We start from the raw sequence: 22,991 nt of genomic DNA, 5'->3' as shown, positions 1-22,991 counted from the left end.
AAAAACAGTGAAATAAGCCTACATTGACTTGGAAAGGAAGACACTAAAAGCTTTAAGGAGCTGCTTGTTACCCCTTTGTAGTAGCCACAATGACAAAAATTATACTACTAATCTGAATTTATGGAAACCTTTACAAACTTCAAAGCAATTTGACAGAAGTTATCACATGTGATCCAGTAAGATTTTTGAATATTTAGAACCAGAAGGGATATTATGTACTCATAATTATTTCCACCTAGTAAATGAGGAACATGAAGGGCTAAGTTAAATGATATGCCCAAAGTCAGAAAGTGATAGATTTAGAGGCTCTCTAGACTGACATCCTCATTTTACAGAGGAGTAAACCAAGGCTCAAAAGCAATAAATGGGTTACCCAAGATCAGGTAGGGGGTAACCATCAGAATCAGGGTTTAAACCCAAGTCCTCTGACCTAATCTAGAGTCCTTCCATGCACACTGAGTACCTACACCTGACAAGGCACATTTCTCCTTCCTAGCCCCAAAGGCCTAAATGGACAACCAGCAAAGACCACACAAAGAAAGAGCTGAGGTGCAGGGAACTTACTGGGGGTGTTCAGCAAACGAGATTTCTTGCAATGGTAAATGGCCTCCTGCTCACAGTACTCAGCACTGTTGATCATCGCCTCCAGCTGCTCCATGCTGCTGCTGTAGTTAAAGTACATGACATAGGGCCTCTTGGGATGTGCCCCTCGCACTCGAGTGAGCTCTGTGTTGTTATGCTGCACAGCAGTCCAGATCTTATCCTCTGTTCAATGCAACACAACAGAAGGGGATGTTACAAAACAAAGCAGCAAGACAGCACAGGCCCCAAGCAATAGCAATCAATCATTTATTCAATAAGTATTTATTTATGAATTGTCACTCTGCCTCCGGCTCTCTGTCAGGGGATGTGGGGGATATATGAAGAGGAAGATATGTCTCCCCTAGCCCCCCATTCTACTCCCACCCCTCTACAAACACACATTCAGAGGCTTGCTGTGCACTGAGATTGCCAAGAATTATTCATAACATAGAAAATACTAGACAATTTAGCATCAAGTTCAACAATCTGGGCTGAAAATTACATGCCATCAGAATTCACAGAATGGAGAGCACATAAAACAAGCTATTTTTGCCTGGAATTCCTTTTTATTTAAAGTTGGATGGTATATTGTGAAGGGAGTATACAATGGTTACAATTCCAAAGTGGAGTTTTAGCTTCTCCAAACTAGTGGTTTCTATGCTACCCTCTAACTCTCCTCCACCGAAAACATGTTTTGCAACATCCTAATGGAAAAAAATAAAGTTTTGAAAGATATTTTTAATAATGTCTTTTAAATTACTGTACACCAAGGAGGATAAGGCCACAAAATGTGTTGCTTTATAGCTTATCATGTTTAGCTACACACACCTGGGCAAAATATTGCCCAAACTAAATTTCAAGTAGATATCACAAAATGAATCCCCTTATTACTGACCTGGAAAATGACTACTTATTTTGACTGTCTCATTGCTGAATGAATTTAGTGAACAAAATGTTGTCAGGGGGACCTTTTGTAACAAGGTCAAAGGGTTTATGGCAACCCTTATATTCCTCATGTTTCATATTCAGTATTATCCTAAAGGTCAAAATTTAAGTTGAGCTGGAAAATGTGAGCTGCTCTTTTGCATTAATTGTTTATCAGTATGCAGTATGGCACACAGCAACTTTGGGGAAGTACTACTTTTATAGAAATCAGGAACAGAGACTTCCATTTTCCCTTCAGGACTAGGAATATTTAACAATTCAACACATATTTATGGAACATCTACTATGGAACAATGCATACGAGTTGTTAGGTTACAAAAATAATAAGACAAAATGCCAATGAGATTTTCCCTTCAGAACAGGTGCTATTGTAAAATGTTTGCCTCTTGCATTCCTTAGTGTAGGTATGCCTTCTGCTTTATGAGAAATGATTTCAATGTTTTAATTTTTAATTTTAAAAATTTGCTTGTTTTACAGGTTTTGCTGCTCAAAATACTTGGTCTTTCATTTTTGAGGGTATATGTATGTCAGGTTATAATATACCCAAGGGAGACAAATTGAGGATGGGGGTGTGGTGTAGCAATGTATTCATGGAGGTAAAGTAAGATAAGAATAAATATCCAAGACATCGTGAAAAGAGGAATTAAACCATAACAGAGTTACTTGTTAACTTAATCTTTCCTGGTTTTCTTCCTATATGTCTGAGCTCTCTTCAATTTCCTTTGCTAGATCTTCATCCAGGTCATACCTACTAACCATGGGTGTCCCCCAGAGTCCTATGCCCTGTCTTCTTCTTTCTCTATACTATTTCATTTGGTGATCTCATCAGTTGGATTTGATCATCTTCTCTGTACTAATGATTCCCAAATCTACTTATTGAGTCCTAACTTCCCTATTGACCTCCAGTCTCACATCTCCAACTGCTTATTGAACATTTGGAACTGGATGTCCAGTAGATATCTTCAATTCAAGGTGTCCAAAACTTAATTTCTTATCTTAGCCCTCCCCTCTTCCTAACTTACCTATTACCATTAAAGGTATCACCCTCCTCTCAGTCACTCAGGCTGACAACATAGGCGGCACACTTAACTCCTCACCTTTTATCATATCCCCATATCCAATTTATTGCCAAGACATGTCGATTTCACTCTCTTAATATCTCTCACATATGTCCCCTTCTCTTCTCTGTCTGCCACCACCAAGGTACAGGCCTCCATCTAGTCCTTACTCCTGGAATATTGCAGTTGCCTGCTGGTTGGTATCCTGGCGACAAGTGTCTCCCCCACCATTCCATCCTCCACTCAAGCTATGAAAGTGATTTTCCTAAAGCATAGGTCTGACTATGCCACAATCTTACTCAATAAACTCCAGTAGCTTCCTATCACCTCTAAGATCAAATATAAAATCGTCTCTGTCATTCAAACTTTTTATGGCACTAACACACACACACACGCGCGCACACACACACACGTTTCTCTCTAGTCGTCTTGAACCTCACACCCCACATATACGCTGTGATCTAGTGATCCTACCTCATGTTCTTATAGTTCCTCAAGCAACATACCCCATTTCCTGACTGGGCATTATCTCTGGTTATCCATCATGCATAGAATACTTTCAACTTCTCATCTCTACCCCCTCATGGTTTTCCTGGTTTCCTTCAAGTTCCAACTAAAATTCTACCTTCTTCAGGAAGTCTTTCCTAATCATTCTCAATTTTATTATGTTTCCTTGATTATTTCCAAATTATTGTTTCTATCACTTTTAGTACACTGATACTTGTACATATGTTCATACATAATTATTTGCATGTTGTCTCCCCCATTAGACTGCAAGTAGCTTGAGAGCAGGGATTGTGTCTTACCTTTCTTTGTTTCCTCGGCACTCGGCACTGTGCCTGACACATAGTCAACACTTAGTAAGTGTTTGTTGACTATTATTTTTACCTTTTAAACTGCTATTCCTAGATGACCAATACCTGCATTTCTTTTACATTCTGAAAGTTACTGGGGAAGACACTTCCACTGGGGAATCAGTCAGCAAACTGAATGGACTAAGGACATAGTCTAGAGCAATCATAGGATCATGGCATCATAGATTTTAAGCTGTAAGAAATCTTAAAAACCATCAGGTCCAATGAAAATAATTATACAAGCTTAGACTAGTTATTTGTTTCAGGAAATTTAAGGTTTTTTTGACAGGTTATCCTCTGAGATGCTTGGGGCACCAAAATAAGATATAAAACAAGGAAGGGTCTGATTATGTAAGGGAAATCTCTATCATCCAATATTAGTATAGAGAAAACGTGACCATCCTAATATCATTATCCCTCTCATCCAACTTTCCAAGCAAAGGAAAATCCCCAAGTAATAATGTTAATAATCACTACTCATCATAGATCTTTAGAGATAGAAGTGACCGTAGACATCATCCACTGTAATGCCTTCATATTGCAAATTTGCTAACTGGCGGCCAAGGAAGGAAAATTGATTATAGAAACAATTTGTCAGAGATGAAAATCAGTCAGTTGATGAGCACATTATATATGTAATATACATATCGATAACATATAGTATATGTGTATATACATTATATATATGTGATGTTTATTATAATATATTTTATATTTACTTATATGTGTATATAATGTTTCTTTTCAGGAGAAGGTAATTGTTTGTTCTGTTTTGTTTATTTGTTTGTTTTTTATCCTCAATGAATGACACATAATAGGTACTTGCAAAATGCTGGTTGAATGGTTGATTTATTAAATTAGTTAATGAATGAAATCAGAAAAGATGATTATAGCTGTTGAAGAAGTATATCACATTTCATACAGTACAGTATAATGTGAATTTTGTTTTGCTAGAATTTGACTATCTGTACAATAATGATTGCTGAATAAGCAGTGTAAAAACACAGTTTTTATATTTTGGCTGGTTTTCATATTCTGTTTCAACTTCTAAATCTACCACATTTTTTTTTTCTAAAGTATGATATAAGCAAAGTAAGGATAAGCAATATAACACTTGATAAAATGCCCAAATGGGACTCAAAAAGTATTAGATCCACATCTAAAAAGCCACATCTAAAAGACCCACATCCAAAACTTATTAGCTATATAACTATGGTTGAACAGATATTTTCTTCCAACTCTAAAGAAACAAGAGAATACCAAGGCTGATGTTATATGGTAACATACTAAAGAGTCATCATCTCTTACTTTTGTTGGAAATATCCAACATATTTCCAATATTGTTTTTAGATTGTATCTCCCTATCTCAACCATTTAGAAAATGCAGGGGCCATTATTGAGTGGTGTAAGAGCCTTGACATGCTCCAATTCCAACCTGGGTCAGTCCACTCCTCTTTAGGCAACCTAGTGGTACCCCCCTCTCAGTGGCTGACTATATAAACGTTGAACTTAGTATGAACACCTGATCAGCATAACACATTGCCACTAGGAACTCCTAAGCTCAAAGTGATCTACTAGATTTAGCCTCTTGGGCTGTAGATCTTACAGGCATGGGTCACCATGCCCAGAACATGTTTCCAGTAATCTTTAAGGGAAGTACTAAAATTCTTCAAAAAGTCTCAAAACAAAATTAATGCCATAGTACAAATGAGAAAGATAAAGCCCAGAGAGGTTCTCTGATTCTAAATGCAGCGTCCTTTCCCTTTGCACCACTGTACCAATTTACTTATATAATATTAATAAGAAACACACATATATGGAGTAAGACTTTGGGCCTATGTGGAGTAGCATTTGAAATTTCATTGAAGCCTTATAACTATCCTGTGGGGCAGATACTACAGGTATTACTATCCCCATTTTGTCAATGAAGAAGCAGTCTCAGAGAGGTTGTGTCTTGCCTTTTGTCCTAGAGCTGGTTAGTTTAGAGGCAAATTTTGGAAGTAGGTCTTTTTGACACCCTCTCTAGGACTTTATCCACTATGTTAGGCTATATCCCTGCCATACCCCCCCCCCCCACACACACACCTTCTAGCTACTTCCCATCTTAGAGAAAAGTGTGACAATTTTAGAAAATGGAATACATTACAAAATCAAATCAAAATGTCACAAGTTTGTGAATCACCACTGTAGGTATAGTCAAACTGCAAAATATAAATTTCACATTACCCCATATATTATACTGTGAGGGAAAGAGTTCTTCAACATTGATATCCATCAGGTTAGATTTCATTTGTTCATTCTTGTAATCAATAATTCAACCAGTATTTCTTTAACGTCTACTGTATGTTAGGCAGGATTCAAAGACCAAATAATGAAGCAGTATCTGCCCTCAAGAAGGTTACATACGATTCTAGGGAAATAACATGTCCATAGGTAAATAGATACCTGGTAATTTGGTTGAAAGGGGAGAGATGGAGAACAAAACTAGCTGAGGGGTAGCATATGAGCAGTGGCCATGAGCTGAAACTTGAAGGAAGCTAGGATATTAAGAATCTCAGTTGGTGACAGAGTGCTTTTCAGTAATGGAGGTCAGGCTGTGCGAAGACACAGTGAGAGGAGATAGTATTTTGTGTACAGGGAAGTAGACGAGTTGCTTAGAATATAATATCACAGAATAGAAATCAGATCTGGAGCTTGAAGGGACTTTAGAGGTCATCTGGCCCAACAATCTCTGCAATACCAAGTGAGAAACTTGGACCCATAGGTGACTTGTCCAAGAGACTGGATATGAACTGAAGTCTTGTGACAACAAAATCATTATTATTTTCACTGTACCAAACTGTGAAGGAAAGAGATGTTCAACATGCCTGGATAGGTAGCCTGGGCACAAGTTGGGAAGTGCTTTAGATGGCAAAAGCATGTGAATTTTACTCAAGAAACAAAAAGCAACAGAGAATGATGTGACTGTACCTGGGCTTTAAGGTTATCAGTTTGGCAGCTGTGTTGAATCTGAATTGGAGAGCATAGAGAACTGAGGTAGGTAAATCAATTTAGACGGAATTTTCACTGGTCCAAGGGAGAAGTGGTGATGGTCTTAAAGAGGAAGCTTATGGGCAGAAGGAAGGGGACAGGCATCCAAGATTTTATAGAGGCATTTTTAACAAAAATTGACAACTGCTTGGATATGAAGGAAAAGGAAAAGGGTAGAAGAAAGGATGACTTCTTCACCTCATGTTCAACTGATAGAGTTGGAATGTATCCTTGGAAACTCTTGATTTTGCTATTAGTGTATTCATTCTTTTATGCATTCATTCCTTCATCCATTCATGCCTGCACACACACAAACACACATGTGTTCATTATGTCAAAATTATATTCATTTTCTAGGATGACAGATAGGGAAGGTTTGTCTGAAAAACCATCATTCATTTTAGAGCTAATGACAGTTTTCCACTGCTGCCTTCTAGGCCCCAAGGATAAATTGGAGCTTTAATAATCCAAATATTGTCAGTTTTTTGATACATGCAATATAAAGAAGATATAAAGGAACAATTAAATCTTTCCAAGTGCTCTCCACAATTCACTTAACAGGCATCACTAACCCTTGTTACAAACACAGCAGGCAATAGATGGGAGAGGGGAAGGCTGACTGAATCTCAAAGTGTTCCTAACAGACTTCTCTTTCAAAGTTGCCCCTTGTCCTCTGTTATTTTTCTCCTGGGAGCTTCCAGTGCAATGACAGAAAAATGAAACTGGTAATTGGATAGTATTTTCTTCCTCTTACATGCTTTCTATTCTGTCCCAGCAGGCTGTAGGGTAGGCTAGCTGTGACTTGCCTAATGACTTGCTTCACGGAGGTGAATGAAGCCCAAGCCAATGGCACACTGTCTGGTGTCCCCTAGTCCTCAGTCGTCAATAGACAGAGCAGAGCCAAGATGGCAGAGTAAGGCAGGCACTCACCTGAGCTCTCCCCCAGACTCCACTAAATACCTTTAAATAATGACTCTTAAATTCTACAGTGGCAGAAACTACAAAAAGATGGAGTGAAACAATTTTCCACCCCAAGACAACTTTGAAGATTGTCAGGAAAGGTCTGTTGCCCCAGGGTGAAACAGGAGTACAGTCCAGCACAGGCTGTACCAGTATAGACAGGGCCCCAGCAAACCAGGGGCAGGCCTCAGGATAACTGAAGCAATGGCAGCAATGGCAGTTTCCAACCCTCTCAGTCCATAGACAGTAAGGAGATTAGACAATGGGTCAGAAGGAGATATACAGGGGTCTCTTTGCTGGCACCAGGGGCAGGACTCTGTTGCTCTGACTGTACTTGGATTGGGGTTGAAGTCCTGGGTCTTTGTCCCAAGGTGAGGCAGAACACTAGCACAGCAGAGCTTACGGCCACAGGAGAACAGGAATGCTGGTTGCAGTTCCAAGGTTTAAAAGAGTGCTGGTGGTAACTTACAAACCAGTGCACAAAACAGGAGAGTAGTAAACACGCCTCTCCCTGAATCATACCAACTTGGAGGAGCCAAAAACTTACAGGTTCCCAAAACTACCTCTGAAAAAAGATGCACAAAAAACATAAAGCTTGGGACAGTGACCACTCTACCTGGGAAGCAGAGACCCACTTTAGCATAGAGTTAAAAGTCAAGAAATAAGCCAGAAAATGAGCAAACAACAGAAAAGAAAATTCTGAACAAAGAAAGTTACTGTGGTGACAATGAAGAGCACAACACAAACTCAGGAAAAAAAAAAAGCAAAATTCCCTCATCCAAAGCCACAAAGAAAAGCATGAATTGGTGTTAGGCCATGGAAGAGCTCAAAAAAAGGATTTTAAAAATCAAGTAAGAGAGGTAGAGTAAAATTGGGTAGAGAAATGAGAATGATCCAAGAAAAATCATGAAGAAAAAAACCCAACAGTAAACAGCTTGATAAAGGAGGCACAAAAAATATTGAAGAAAATAACACTTTGAAAAACAGAATAGGTCAAATGGTAAAAGATGCCCGACAATCCAATGAAGAAAATAATGCCTTGAAAAGCAGAATTTGTCAAATGGATAATATATATACAAAAATTCATTGAGAAGAAAAACTCCTTAAAAACTAGAATCTGCTGAATGGAAAAGGAGGTACAAAAGCACACTGAAGAAAATACTTCCTAAAAACTTAGAATTGGGCAAATGGAGGCTAATGACTTTATGAGACATCAAAAAACAATCAAACAAAATCAAAAGAATGAAAAAAAATTGAAGAAAGGATGAAATACCATCTTGGAAAACAAGTGACCTGGAAAATAGATCCAGGAGAGATAATTTAAGAATTACTGGACTACCTGAAAGTCATGATCAAAATTTTTTTTAAAAGAGTCTAAACACCTTCTTTCAAGAAATTACCAAGGAAAATTAACTTGATATTTTAGAACCAGGGGGTAAAATGGAAATTGAAATAATATACCAATCACCTCCTGAAAGAGATCCCAAAATTAAAACGCCCAAGAATATTATAGCCAAATTCAAGAGCTCCCAAATCATGGAGAAAATACTGAAAGCAGCCAAAAAGGAACAATTTGAATATTGTGGAGCCACAGTCAGGATAACATAAAATTTACCAGCTTCTACACAAAAGAATCAGTGGACTGGAATATGATATTCCACAGGGCAAAAGAGTTGGCACTATGACCAAGAATCACCTACTAAGCAAAACTGAATATTATACTTCAGAGGGGAAAATGAATATTTAATGAAATAGAAGACTTTCAAGCATTCCTGATGAAAAGACTAGAGCTGAAGAGAACATCTGATTTTCAAATAGAAGATGCAAAAGAAGCATAAAAAGGTAAACAGGAATAGAAATCATAAGGGATTTGATGAGGTTAAACTATTCATATTCCTATAGAGGAAAATGATATTTATAATTCCTAAAAAACTTTCCAATTACTAGGGCAGTTAGAAGGAGTATATATAGATAGAAAGCAAAGCTGTGAATTGAATGTGATGGCATGATGATCTAAAAAATAAAATTAAGTGATGAAAAAGAAGAATGCTTTAGGAAAAGGGGAAAGGGAGAGGTATAACTGGATAAATTGTCTGACATAAAAGAGTCCTGAAAGAGATTTTACAGTAGAGGGGGAAATGTGGGAAGCAGGGAGGGGAGTACATGAACCTTACTCTCATCAGAATTGGTTCAAAGAGGGGATAATATACACATTCAGTTGGGCATAGAAATCTATCTTACCATACAGGAAAGGAGGAAGGAAAGGGGATAAGACAAGGGAGGGAAGTTGATAGAAGGCAGGGCAGTTTGGGGGAAGTAAAAGTCACAAACAAAACACTTTTGAGAATGGACAGGGTAAAAAGAGAGAGTGAGTAGGATAAACAGAGGGAAAATAGGATACAGGAAAATATATGATTGGTAATTATTACTGTGAAAAAAAATTACAGTAAGTTTCTCTGATAAAGACTTCTCAAACATATAGAAAATGGAGTCAAATTTTTAGAAATAAGAGCCATTCCTCAAGTGATAAATGGTGAAAGCATATGAACAGGCAGTTTTTAGATGAAGTAATCAAAGCTATCTATATTCATATGAAATAAAATGCTTTAAGTCACTATTGATAAGAGAAATGCAAATTAAAACTACTCTGAGGTACTATCTCATACCTATCAAATTGGCTAATATGACAGAAAAGGAAAATGACAAATGTTGGAGGGGTTATGGGAAAACTAAAACACTAATGTACTAGTAGTGAAGTTGTATACTTCACTACTATACAATTTGTATATTCAAACATTTTCCAGAGAAATTTGGACATATATGCCCAAAGGGCTATAAAACCGTGCATACCCTTTGACCAAGCAATACCGCTACTAGGTCTGTATCCCAAAGAGATAAAAAAAAGGAAAAGGACCAATATGCACAATGACATTTTTAGCAGCTCTTTTAGTGGTGTAAAGAATTTGAAATTGAGGAGATGTTCGTAAATTAAGGTATGGCTGAACAGTTTGTTGTATATGATTTTGATGGAATACTATTGTGCTTTAAGAAATGATGAGCAGGATGCTCTCAGAAAAACATGGAAAGACTTACATAAACTGAAGCAAAGTGAAATGAGCAGAACCAGGAGATCATTGTATACAGTAAGCAATATTGTATGATGATCTACTATGGATAACTTAGCTATTCTCAGCAATAAAATGATCTGAAACAATTCTGTAGGACTTATGATGAAAGGTGCTGTAACATAGATCAAAGATGTTTTTTTTTACTTTATTTTTCCTGTGTGTTTTCTGTCACAGAATGACTTACATGGAAATATGTTTTGCATAACTACACATGTATAACCTACGTCAGATTGCTTACATTCTCAATGAGGGAGGGAATGAAGGGAGAGAATTTGGAGCTCAAAGTCTGGGGAAAAAAAGAATGTTAAACTTGTTTTTACATGCGATTGGGAAAAATAAAATATTAAATAAGGTTTTAAAATCTTCAACAGACAGAGTGAGCTTTGATGAACCAGACCTAGGTGGGAGTATATATCTCAACTTGAAGGATCCTTGCTAAATTCACATTAGCACTGGATAATCTATTCATAGATAGAGGGTATCTTTATTGGGAGGAAAGGTGGAAGGGCTAGCAGGTTGGAATGACTCCACAGCAGATCAGGGATCATTCTTTGGTCATAGACATGGTAGGGCACACCATTCTCAAGGTCCAAGTTACCAAACGGATTCATCCAATTCTTTCCCTGAACTGAAGCGTATCCATTAATCTGACCCAGTGTTAGTTAGAATCTTAGAGAGGGAGTAGACAATTATTAAAATCAAAAAATTTGGGTAAATGAGTCAAATTCTTATCTGGACACTGGCCTTATAGTTTTAGCTTTCCTGTGAAACTTTCAATCAACTTGTGACATGAGAATCAACTTGGGGTAAACAGTGGTGATATTAGCAAAGGAAAATGTCAGATCCGATATAGTCAGGGAACTTAGAAAACTATGTTCTCTTTTATCAATGGGGTGGTCAGTGTTAAAGCCCCACTCCCTCTGGCTCATATTGATGCCTTTAATTTATTTCCATGGACCAGATATGCTTTCCTGGTCTCCTTGTATATTTTCTTATAAAAGTGGTTCTGATGTAACATCAGTTGCTAGTGTGTCACAGAGTGTGATGTGGAGACAGAATCTGATAGGGAAGCAGAGAAACCAAAGAACTTGATGACCTCAATCTGTCTTGTACTGCCTGATGGTTCTAATCTGGCCATACATAGGCTTTCCTGAATATTTCTTCATGTAACTTCTGTGATAAATTCTATGACTCAGGAAAGCTGAATTAGAACTGCTCGTGAATTGTATTATCTACTTCAACTTCTGTTTTGCTTACAAACCAATCATGTAAAATATGTATGATAGAGTGCGGGGACAGAGGGGTGAAGGGGTAGGGGAGAGGCAACAGTGCCTTGGGGTCAGATGGTAAAGGTCGATTTCTTGAAAGAAACAATAAAGATGAAGAAAATTCATTGCTAGTGTACTATCTCTAAGTGATAATTAGCATTCTTCTCAGATAAATAGATGATTAGACAGACAGATAGATAGATAGATAGATAGATAGATAGATAGATAGACAGACAGATGGATCCAAATAACCTAATGGATACATAAACATTGTTGTGTTTTGTTTTGCTTTGTTTTTAATATCTAGAAGCTTTGCTTTGTACCAATAAGATTTTCTTATATTTATAGATACCTTCACATATAATATTTTACTTTGTCCTCACAATAAGCATTTGAGGTAGGTAATACAATCATACAGTAATATCCCCATTTTGAAAATGAGGAAATTGAATTAACAGAGATTAAGACCTCAAGGTCACATAACTAATAAGTGGCAGAGATGTGAGAACGCTAAAATGTTTGGTTTGTTTAGAGATATCTTCCATTTTCCAGATACCACCTAAGTGAGTTAATACACCAACCATCTCACTATTCCCATTGGAACAATGATTCTTATTGCCTCTTCTGATTTGCTCATTTTATTTATGTAGCAACTTTTCCCTAAAGGAGAATTTTCTAGATATCCCTTCAGCAGTTCTAATAATAGCTGTTAAAGTCAGCATAATGCCTCAGATATGATTCTCTAGGTAACTAGTGAAATTCATTTAACAGTTTGGGTGCAGGATGTGGTCACATTGGGACTCATCCTCCAGTCATAGCCTGGCAGGCCCTAGAAAAGAATGAGACATGGAAACAGTCATTATCCCTACTCTGATGAGAAGTGGTTAGGAAACTTAACAATCATTGATATTTACATAATGTTTTAAAGTTTGTGAAGCCTTTTAAACACTATGTTATCTGGTTGTTTGTTGTTATTGTTCCATGGTTTCAGTCAGGTCCAATTCTTTGTGACTCCATTTGAGGTTTTCTCAGCAAAAATACTGGAGAGGTTTGCCATTTCCTTTTCCAGCTCCTTTTACAAATGAGGAAACAGAGACAAACAGGGTCAAGTGACTTGCTCAGGGTCACACAACTAGTAAGTATCAGGGGCTGGATTTTAACTCAGGTCTTCTTGACTCCAGACCCAGTACTCTATCCACTGTGCCACCAATGTGGGCTCCAATCTTATCTGGACTTTACAACTATTATAAGAGAATACTCTGCAATTATGATTAGCCTCATTTTGCCGATGAGATCCTTACACACAATCATAAAATTAGTGTCAAAACCTGGATCTTTCTTATTCCAAATCTCGCATTGTCACTGTTTCCTAATAGGATAACCAATATCTGTTATCTGATTTTTCAGGTAGTCCACTGATATTTAAGTTATCTCTTCTGGGCCAGTTTTCTGGATGAGTTTTATGAAAATATCAAATTTCTTTAATTTTCTCCTATTTTTCATTCTTTTGGTTTTGTTTTGATGTTTCTTGTATATGAGCTACACTGATACATTTTTTCTCTGTGTTCCATTCTCATTTTCTTGAGCACTATTTGCCACTAACTGTTCAGAAGTAATACTTCTCCTTACAAGCATTTCCTTCCTAGCTCTTCCATTTTATATATTTTGTTATCCTTATGGCCATGACATTCTTTTCTCTATGGGATTTACTTGGACTTATTGTATAGTTATTCTCTTCTTCTGGATTCACTCCTTAGGTACCTCCTCTGTGTTTGGTATAAAGCTCTGTTTACTTATATATTGAGTTTCATTTTCTGGGTCAGGACGGTATATTTAGGTTAAATTCCATTCCCATATTCCTGGATAGCACAGACAGGCCTTGCTTAGTTCTCAGTGTAGTGGCTAGGACTAGGTACCACGTTCTGAAAGAATTCTCTGTCCCTGTCTCCTTCTGTAGTTCAAGACCCAGTGGTCAAGAAGCTAGACTGGGCCTAGGCTGACTGGATGCTGGGTTGGGCATGGGCTGCCTGGATGCTGTTTCTGGCCTATCTCTTACTATCACTGGGACAGCGAGCTGTTGTCTGCTTGGCATGCTCAGTCTTGTCTCTTGCTGGGGCTCTGGGAATTCCTATTGTTCACTGGGGCCAAAAGATCCTGAGCTGGCTCTAGGTCTGTATCCTTCTACAGTACTTGGCTGATCTGTACTGCATCGTCAACTTATTCTAATTTATCTCTGTCCAGAGATTCTGCAAGATTCTATTTTTTTCCTTGTTCTGGAATGAATTAAAGAATTTACAGCTGATTTTCACTCCTTTTCAGCATCCCTACCCTAGTCCCCTCCTTTCCTCTGGTTAGAGAGTTTGAAGATGGACATCTGAGACCTCCTTCCTGATCTTTCACAATTTAAGAAGAGCACCAAGGGAATTCTTATTGTTTCCTACCCAGCTGCTTACCTGGACTTCATTGTCTCCAAAAATTTAACATTCTGAAAAATAAAATTGACCTTGAATCTCTCAGATCCTCAGATTGCTTCCCACCCTGGCTACAGGACTTCATCATGCCCCCTCTACTCCTCTCTCCCTCTGCTCCTCATAGGGTAACCTCTCCACACACACACACACACACACACACACACACACACACATTTTTTTAGCTTCTTTCTACATGTTGTTTCCCCTATTAGGCTATGAGCTCCTTGAGGGCAGGGATTATCAAATGCCTTTTTTTGTACTCCCAGCACTTAGCACAGTGCCTGGTACACAGTAGCTGTATAATAAATTTTATTTAATGAATAAATTATTCTCCTTGTTTTTTGTCACTTTTTTCTAGTGCATATTTAAGGTTTTGCTGGAGTGTCTGTGGGAGACCCAGACTCCTTTACATATTAATATGCAGCCATATTCCCTCAATATCCCCATGTTATCATTATGCTATGCACCCTTCTATGAAACTTATAGGCCAAAGTGACTGTAGCAATGATGCATGAATTAATTAAACCGACATGGAGAATGATTTAACAACTTTGTGTCCCCAATTCCACCAGGAATCTCCACCCATAGACTTGCCAGAAACTACTTGGAATGTTATAGGCTTCATTCCTTTGAGTTTAGGTTTAATATCCCTTAGGATCCTAATATAAAGCTTGATATATGGTATCATAGTCACCAACCCTTTAGGAAAAACATATTTACCACAAGGATTTCTAACATAACATTAGACTGAAAAGGAGTGTGACACAAACTAGATATGTATTTGTAAGAGAGCTAGCATTAGCTAAGGTTGAGGGCATGGAGTGATGGCCACTGCTTAATAAGAGTATAGTAACACACCGGAAGTGCCCTGGATAGATAAGCAGTTATCTGGGGAAGGGAAAAAAAGGGAGGCAGAGAAGTTAAATTTTGCTAAAAAAAAATATTCCTAGCTACAATGTATGAATCAGATTGACCATATTAGCACAGGTCTTAGTACATAGTATGTTCTAAATAAATTTTTTATTGAAGTGAATTAAATCATGTGGTAGAAGGAACACTAGTCTAGAGACATGTTGAAATTCCAACTCTGTCATCAATTTCTTGTATGACCTTCAGTCATTAATTTTATTTCCTTCGTCCTCAGTTTTCCTATAAGTAAAATCAAAATGACTTCTGTATTCTGCTGCAGCTTGCAAATCCTGTAGTCTAAGATACTCGAAATCTGTACTTAGAAAGTAAAGAAAAAAATTGGAAATTTGCCATAAAACTAAAATAGGACCCAGATCACATCGGGGTTTAGCCACTGTAGCTACAAGAAAAAAAAAATAATAACAATTTAAAAAATGAATTGAGAAAGTCTCGGAAGGACAGTGGGAGGGGAAATCCTCATTTGAATGGTACCTACTGTATGCCAGGTATTGTGCTAAACTCTTTACAATTATCTCATCTGATCCTCACAATAACCTCACAAGCAACCTTGCATAAGCAAGGTGTTCCCAGACCTTGGATCTCAAGGACGCTGATTGTGAGGACCCAATTTATTATTCTAAAGACAGGTCAATAAACTCTGAATACTTGGGTTCTGTCAGATTCTGTGCCAGCACTTTCAAAGCCATTGATCTATATCCACATTATCAAACTACACAGATTGAATAGCCTTGGATTCAAATGACAAAATAAGAAGTTTAGGCAAAAAGTCAGCAACATCGTTTAATGGGAGAGCATTCTATTAAGTGGATTAGGCGGTCAAAATCCATACTGTACAGAATTCAAGATACATTTTTTAAAGGAACATTTGCCTGGGGTGTCCAGATGACCTACCTAGTTTTTCTGGCTGCAATTTCAGTAACTATATAATTGTTTATATATAAAGAGCCCTGATTTAATTTTCCCTCCTGCTTTTTGTCCCATCATTATCCCTGATTGGTATTATTACTGTGGTGATTATTATTATTAATAATAGTAATTACAACTGTCGTAAGCTGTTCCATCCGTTTCCATGGAGATAGGCAATTGGGAAGAAGAGTAGAAGTGAAAAAGAAGAAAAAAAGGAAGAAAGCTTGATGAATAAGACTTCCACTCTACGCACGTATCTGTCTCTTTGCCTGGTCTGAAAACGGCAATTTTTCTATCACAATGCTTAGATGGAAGGGAAGTCTACAGATTGTCAATATCCAGTTTAATTGAACTTAAATCACTGTGGGGAGCCACTTACAGTCCTTTCAAAAGTGTGCCAAACCACTTATATTCCTATTGTAATAAAACAAGTCTACATCAAGGTCTCAGAGGTAATTTTCAGATCCAGTTGCCTAAGCAGACAACTGTGAATTTTCCACGCCAGGGGTGATAGGAGCCCTGTACTCACAGCACTGGCTGTCTATACTACTCATTTGGTCATTAATCGTAAACTGCCTTATAACATCTACTCTATTATTGTATTTATTGTATCTTATCTCTCGTATTATTTAACTTTCATCCTCTTTGTGCTCAACCACTCCAACTAGAATATAATCTCCTTGAGGGTCTAGGCATGTTTACAAATCTATTTGACAAACATTCATTCAAATGCCTACTATGTACAAGGTGTTATATGTTGCGGAAAAGGCCTGATGCATACAGGGCTTATGTCTATTAGCTGAAGTACAGGCAAAAACACAAATTACTTTAATAAAAAAAATAAAATACGTGCAATGACTCATGCCAATTTTAAAGGAGATTATCTTTCTTTTTGTAGAAATTCTGCAGGAATCACAGAATGTTTCATGAAAGAAGCGACACCTGAAGAGTTTCAAGTAGGGCTACATTTCAGGTAAAATAAGGTATGGCATGGAAAAATACAAGTAGAGAAGAACAAGGTAAGCTCAGGGTAGCCAGAATAGATCAATTTGGCTGGAGAGAAGCAGAAAGTAAAAATGGGATAGAACCAGAATACGAAAGACCTTGAATGCAAGGAAGGCTTAGAGTGTAGGCCGTCATTAGCCAGACAGTGAAAAGCAACAAAAGGTTTTTGAGCCAGAGGATGATAAAAATAAATCTATTCCTTAATCTATTACTCTGGCAATGATATTTGGGAAGGATTGGAAGTAAGCAGACTAGGAGGTCATTACAGTAGAGCAGATGGGTGAGGTAGCTAGCACTGGATATGGAGTCAGGAAAATATAAGTTCAAATGCAGCTTCATATGTTTAATGTCTGTGTGACCTTGGAAAAGTCATTTAACTTCTGTTTGCCTCAATTTCTTCAACTATAAAATGAGGATAATAATAGCATCTACCTCCCAGAGTTCTTAGGAAGATAAAATGATATACTATTTGGAAAGCACAGTACCTAGCACAAATTTTAAATGCTATAGTAATGATATCTATTATTGTTACAGAACATCAGAGCTGATAAAGGCTTTAACTGGGGAAAGGACCTTGAGAATGGGAAAAAAAATGGAAGAATTATTGCAGAGGCAAAACCATCAAGGAATACTGAATAAGGAGATACTGCAGGCTTTATTATAATAATTTTGTAAATAAGGAATTCAGATTGGCTCATGGTAACACCATTAAGTAAATATAACATGTGAATTTGAACTCTCACTTTCCTGACTCCAAGTTCAGCCTCCAAGCATTATGCCAGAGACAGAACCAATGGAGAAGGAGAAATTTAAATGCATGAGAGAATGGATGATCATTGGAGAAAACTCTTACAGGGGACAATATAGAGCATGGTTATTTTTTTAAGAAAAGCCATTTTTTCTGTAATATAATGTAAGGGAAGAAGAAAGGGCAAATATGAAGAGAAGTTTTGAGAATTAGAGAAATGGAGTTTAAGTAAAATCACACCAGATGGCTTTATTTTTGGTAAAATAAGAGAAGTTATTACTGGGTGTCAGGAAAGCAGGAAGCTATGTGCCTGAGGAAAATGGGAAAAAAAAGCTAAATAACCTAAGGATATGAAAGTGAACTGATTAAAGAGGAATAAAAAGATTAACCCATGGCCACAAGGGAATTTGTAGTGGATGTACCTTGTTTGTCCAGCAGAGAATACTAAAAGAGAGATTCCAGAATGTTACTGAGTGCAACATTGAAATCGTTGGTCACGGTTAGAGAGAGAAAGGGAAGAGAACAGAGGTTATAGGCAGAAGAATAATAAAGAAATGTCTATATTGGAATTACTAATAGCTCTATAGAAGTGATGTGTTAAAGGTAAATGGAAAAGACAATAAGGCATAGTAGACATTCACTGGATTGGAAGTCCTTGGATGTTCTACTCTAGCTTCACAATTATTTGTGTGGCCTTTTACAAGTTAGTCAATCTGTACGGGTCTAACCTCCATAATCTATGAAATAAGGACGTTGGGACATATCACGATGAAGATCACTTCCAAAACTATGATTCTGAGATTGTAGCGAAAAAAAGGCGTTTCAGAGAATAAGATTTAGAGGTAGAAAATTCCAAGAAATGGTCAGGGGTAAGGTATGTTCATGAAAACTATAAGAGGTCTCAGGGAAGTAACTGAGAGAATAGCAGGTTAGAAATGTTGCCTCCTTGTATCAATAGTATAAGGGACTGCTACTAAGGAAATTCCCTCTAACAATGCAGGGCCGTAATTGTTCTTCTACTCATAGAATTAGAAGGTTTCTTAGAGGGCTCTGAAAGGTTAGCCAATGTGTCCAGGGTCAGAGAAACTGGATCAAGGATCAGAAGACAGCGAATTCCAATCCCAACTCTGACATTTGCCATCTGTGTGAACTGGAACAAGTTATTAAACCTCCTTCCTCTTCAGTTTCCTCATATAAAATGTAAAGGGTTAGACTAAATGACCTCTGATATCCCTTCTATATAAATATCTAGGATCCTATGGATAAATGAAAAAAATATTTAGTGCTATTTTCAGACATGCTAATTGGAAAGGATGTACACACACACACACACACACACACACGAAGAAGTCCCTGACCACAAGGATTCAAGGATCTTACATTCTAAAGGGAATAAACTATAGATAGGTAGATATAGATATAGATATAAAATATGTATATATATGTATATGTGTATGTGTACACACATATATGTGTGTACATATATATGTATGTGTGTATATAAATGTATATTGAACCTAAACATCTATCAGGTTTTTATTAGCATGTCCTATACTTTATTCTATTCCCTATTGTGCCAATTCAATTGACTTTCATAAGTAGATATCAAACATCCACCACCATGTGTAAGTTACTGTCTTAGGAGGCCTTTCCTGGCTCTTTGAGTTGCCAGTATTTTCCCCTTTCCAATTACCTTCATACATACTATATACATACATTGTTTGTACCTAGATAGTTACATTTCTCCCCCATTAGAATGCATGGTCCTTGAGAGCTGGGGCTGTTTTATATCCTTAATGCTTAGTATAGTTGGCTGGCACAAAGTAAACATTTGAGAAATTCTTGTTGACTGACGGATTGGCTGACTAGGCAGAAATGACAAAAGCCAGAGACAAATGAAAAACATCCTCTGCCATCAAAGAGTTTGCATTCTACTTGGGGATAGAAAGAAGTAAATAGGTAAATGCAAGATAATATGAGGAAGGAAGACAGCACACACTGTGAGGATAATGTTTCATGCTGGCCTCTAAATGTATCATACATCCTATTTTGTGGATTCGGATCTACTTCTGCTATTCCTGCAACATGCTTCCCTCTCAGTGGTCAAGTGGTCATAGAAAATCAGTGTTTTTTTTTAAATTCACTTTGAATGAGAGCCATAACTAAGGCAGGTAATCCGGACTCTGCACAAGGGCAGGAATTTAATAGGGCCCTCTTTCCCTGTCTGCCCCACATGCGGTAGCAGTATAAGGGGCATCCTTCCGGGTTCACATTTTCTTCCTTCAGCTGCAACCCTGAACACCCCAATATCCCTTCCCACCTCCTTTCTCATCTTTGTTTATTCTGAAATATAGATATTGCTTGTTAGAGCTCTGTTCTGAAGTAACAAGATTCCCAAAGGGACTGGTTTCCCTTTGGTTCACGGATTCGCTCACAATGGCTCGTTTGACCTTCCACCGAAGAGTCTAAACTAGGCTAAAAACTGCCATCTATATTGCTCGTTTTATTTCTCTATTTCTGCACTTCAAGACAGAGAGCTTTGGATTTAAAGTTCCTTCTATGACCACCATCTACCTGTATTAACTACCACACACACACACACACACACACACACACACACACACACTCAGAGAAACACACACTCGAGCACCACAGGACAAATGTGTACATGGGAAAAACTATCACAAAGCATCTCACCCATCAATTCCAGCTTTTCCACCTGCCTGCCTGGTCTACACTTTATGACTTCCTGACAACATACTTGACTGTGATTTATTGCTGTGCTTCAGCTGAGCCTTTATTTTTTATATCCTTCAGTGTGGGTGTATGTAGGTGGTTTGTTGTTTCTTGTTTTAAAGTAGGCAGAACAATCACAAAGTGGGAAGCCTCCTGATTTGTCCGGAGAAGACTGGATTGCTACATAGTGGCTTAGGGGCTGATTTCACCAGACCCTAATACCTTTACAAGAGAATTGCAATGTACGGACCATATTCATTTTTTCTTCCTCTACACTCCTTCAGATCTTAGCATAGGCCGCATAATGCTGTTAACATCCGTAGGTATATTGAATAGCTAGATGGCACAGTAGTTAGAGTGCTGGACCTGGCATATGGAAGATACATCTTCCTGAGTTTAAATCTGGCCTCAGATACTTATTAGCTGTGTGACCCTGAGTAAGTCATATAACCCTATTTGCCTCAGTTTCCTCATCTGTAAAATGAGCTATAGAAGAAAATGGCAAACCACTCCAAGAAAACCCTAAATGGGATTATAAAGAGTCAGACACAAATGAAAATGACTGAATAACAAAAATACTGAGTAGCCACAAGGTATTGGTTGTATATAAAGACATTAAAATACAAGGATTTTTATATGGTGGGGACAATATCCAACAAGGAGTTACAACATTGTTGAGGAAACAAGTGTGAATATGTCTCTCTATAAGCAACATTATTTTGAAGTCTACATGGTGTGGAGGTGGCCCAGGGTACTTAAAGGCTGTCAGGGGAGTCTAAGTTTTGGCTAGAAAGCTAGATTTTCATTATTCATCCTTTGTTTTTGAAGAGGGCATCATAGGTGATGTCTTGACTTGTGGGTGAATTGTATTTAAGTGAGGCAGAGTTGCACAAAGTCCTCAGCCTCACTCTCTCTTCCAGGGTCATTAACATCCAGAGAAGAGACGAAAACCAAGATAACTGGCAATGGACCGGGATGTAGTGTACGACCTTGGTGTCTTTGATGCCTTATCAAGCTCTAAGCGCTTGCAGCAGCTGCCTTCGTGGCCACCGGAACAAACTCTTCTCATCCATCCCTTCTAACACATGCTTGGGGGTAGAACTTTCCCTAACTCACCAAGGGATTTGAGGATCATTGGTTACTTTTAACCTAATTTAGCCCATCTGCTGAGATTGTTTTACTCGGGTGTGCTCACTGTGCACACCACAGCTTCTTAGAGCCACAGTAGAGAGTTGGGTGACAGGTGGACACCAAAGGTGGATGAGCAACCCTGAAAAGGCTCTCATACCAGAGGTGCTAGTCCTCTTTAAACACCTCAATACATCCCTAGATAGGCTTCGAATATAGGCCAATCTGGAACTGGAGTGATATAACTGGTATTTTGCCACACCTGGAGAGGAAGGCTTTCTTTTTGATGTGATAAATGCTATCCTTATACTCACCCCTAGGAATTCTCTAAGAGCCTGCATAACTTTCTGGAGGCGGGGTAAAAGAGGATCCCTGAAGAGAGATTGAGGGTGTGGGGCAATTAGTGACAAAGGTCAGAGAAGGCAATAGAAAAGACAGGCTAACCGAATTCTTGCTACAACTATACAAGCCCACAAACCATCCAAGGTTGAAGACAAATGTGGGCTTAGAAGATGAAGAGGGAGCAAACTAGATAAATAGTAGTTGTTGGGAAAAAAGAGAGAAAACTGTGTCTACCTCTTCCCCATCCAGCACAAAATCCACATTTGGACTTTTTTTTATCCTAGGCTTACAGCCTTTTCTGGATTCTCTGGGGAATGATTCCCTCCTCCGTTCTGCTATGCTCAACTGAAATGGTGCCACAGACAAGACTTCCTAATATCAATTCTTGAGTATGCAGGTATTAACAGATTAAATGTCTATCATCTGAGGACCAGACTAGCTAGGGGTCTTTAGCAAATGGTTGACTACCAGTTAATGTTGTTTTATTTTATTTTCTAAAGGAGTAAATTGCACAGATACTCTATTAATGTAAGTATAGAAGAGTTGGGATTTGTGTCATGGAGGCCTAATAGGCAATAATAAAATTAAAGATCTTCGAAATACTGAGGTGCATATAATCAATCATTAAACCTTTATTAAGCCCATACTATGTATCAGGCACTGTGCTAAGCACTACATGTAAATATGAAAAAGAAAGACATAGCCCATAGCATCAAGAAGTTTACAATCTAATAGGAGAAGGCAATACAGAAAAAGGAAGCTGAAAAGGTGGGGCTGGAGAGAAGTTATCCTAAGCAGGAGCATGATGGAGATAGTCAAAAGAAGAGAGATGGGTGACACACGAAGAGATGGATGGCCTGTGATGTCTCCTTAAATTAAAGAAATGAATTCCTTTGGGAG

The 22,991-nt window shown here is 37.9% G+C and overlaps 1 protein-coding gene across 1 annotated transcript in view; it reads right to left on the bottom strand.

The window, feature by feature from the left end:
- Nucleotides 1-463: 463 nt before the first annotated feature.
- LOC118837073 (contactin-associated protein-like 5) overlaps nt 464-22,991 on the bottom strand; it is a 240,330-nt gene continuing 217,802 nt past the window's right edge. Inside the window, exon 11 of the mRNA XM_036744077.1 lies at nt 464-765. Coding sequence (XP_036599972.1) covers nt 464-765 — 302 coding nt within the window. The remainder of the gene's footprint in view (nt 766-22,991) is intronic.

The sequence above is a fragment of the Trichosurus vulpecula genome, chromosome 2, assembly GCF_011100635.1.
Source record: "Trichosurus vulpecula isolate mTriVul1 chromosome 2, mTriVul1.pri, whole genome shotgun sequence".
Classification (NCBI taxonomy): Eukaryota; Metazoa; Chordata; class Mammalia; order Diprotodontia; family Phalangeridae; genus Trichosurus; species Trichosurus vulpecula.
This window is presented reverse-complemented; position numbering and strand designations above follow the sequence as displayed.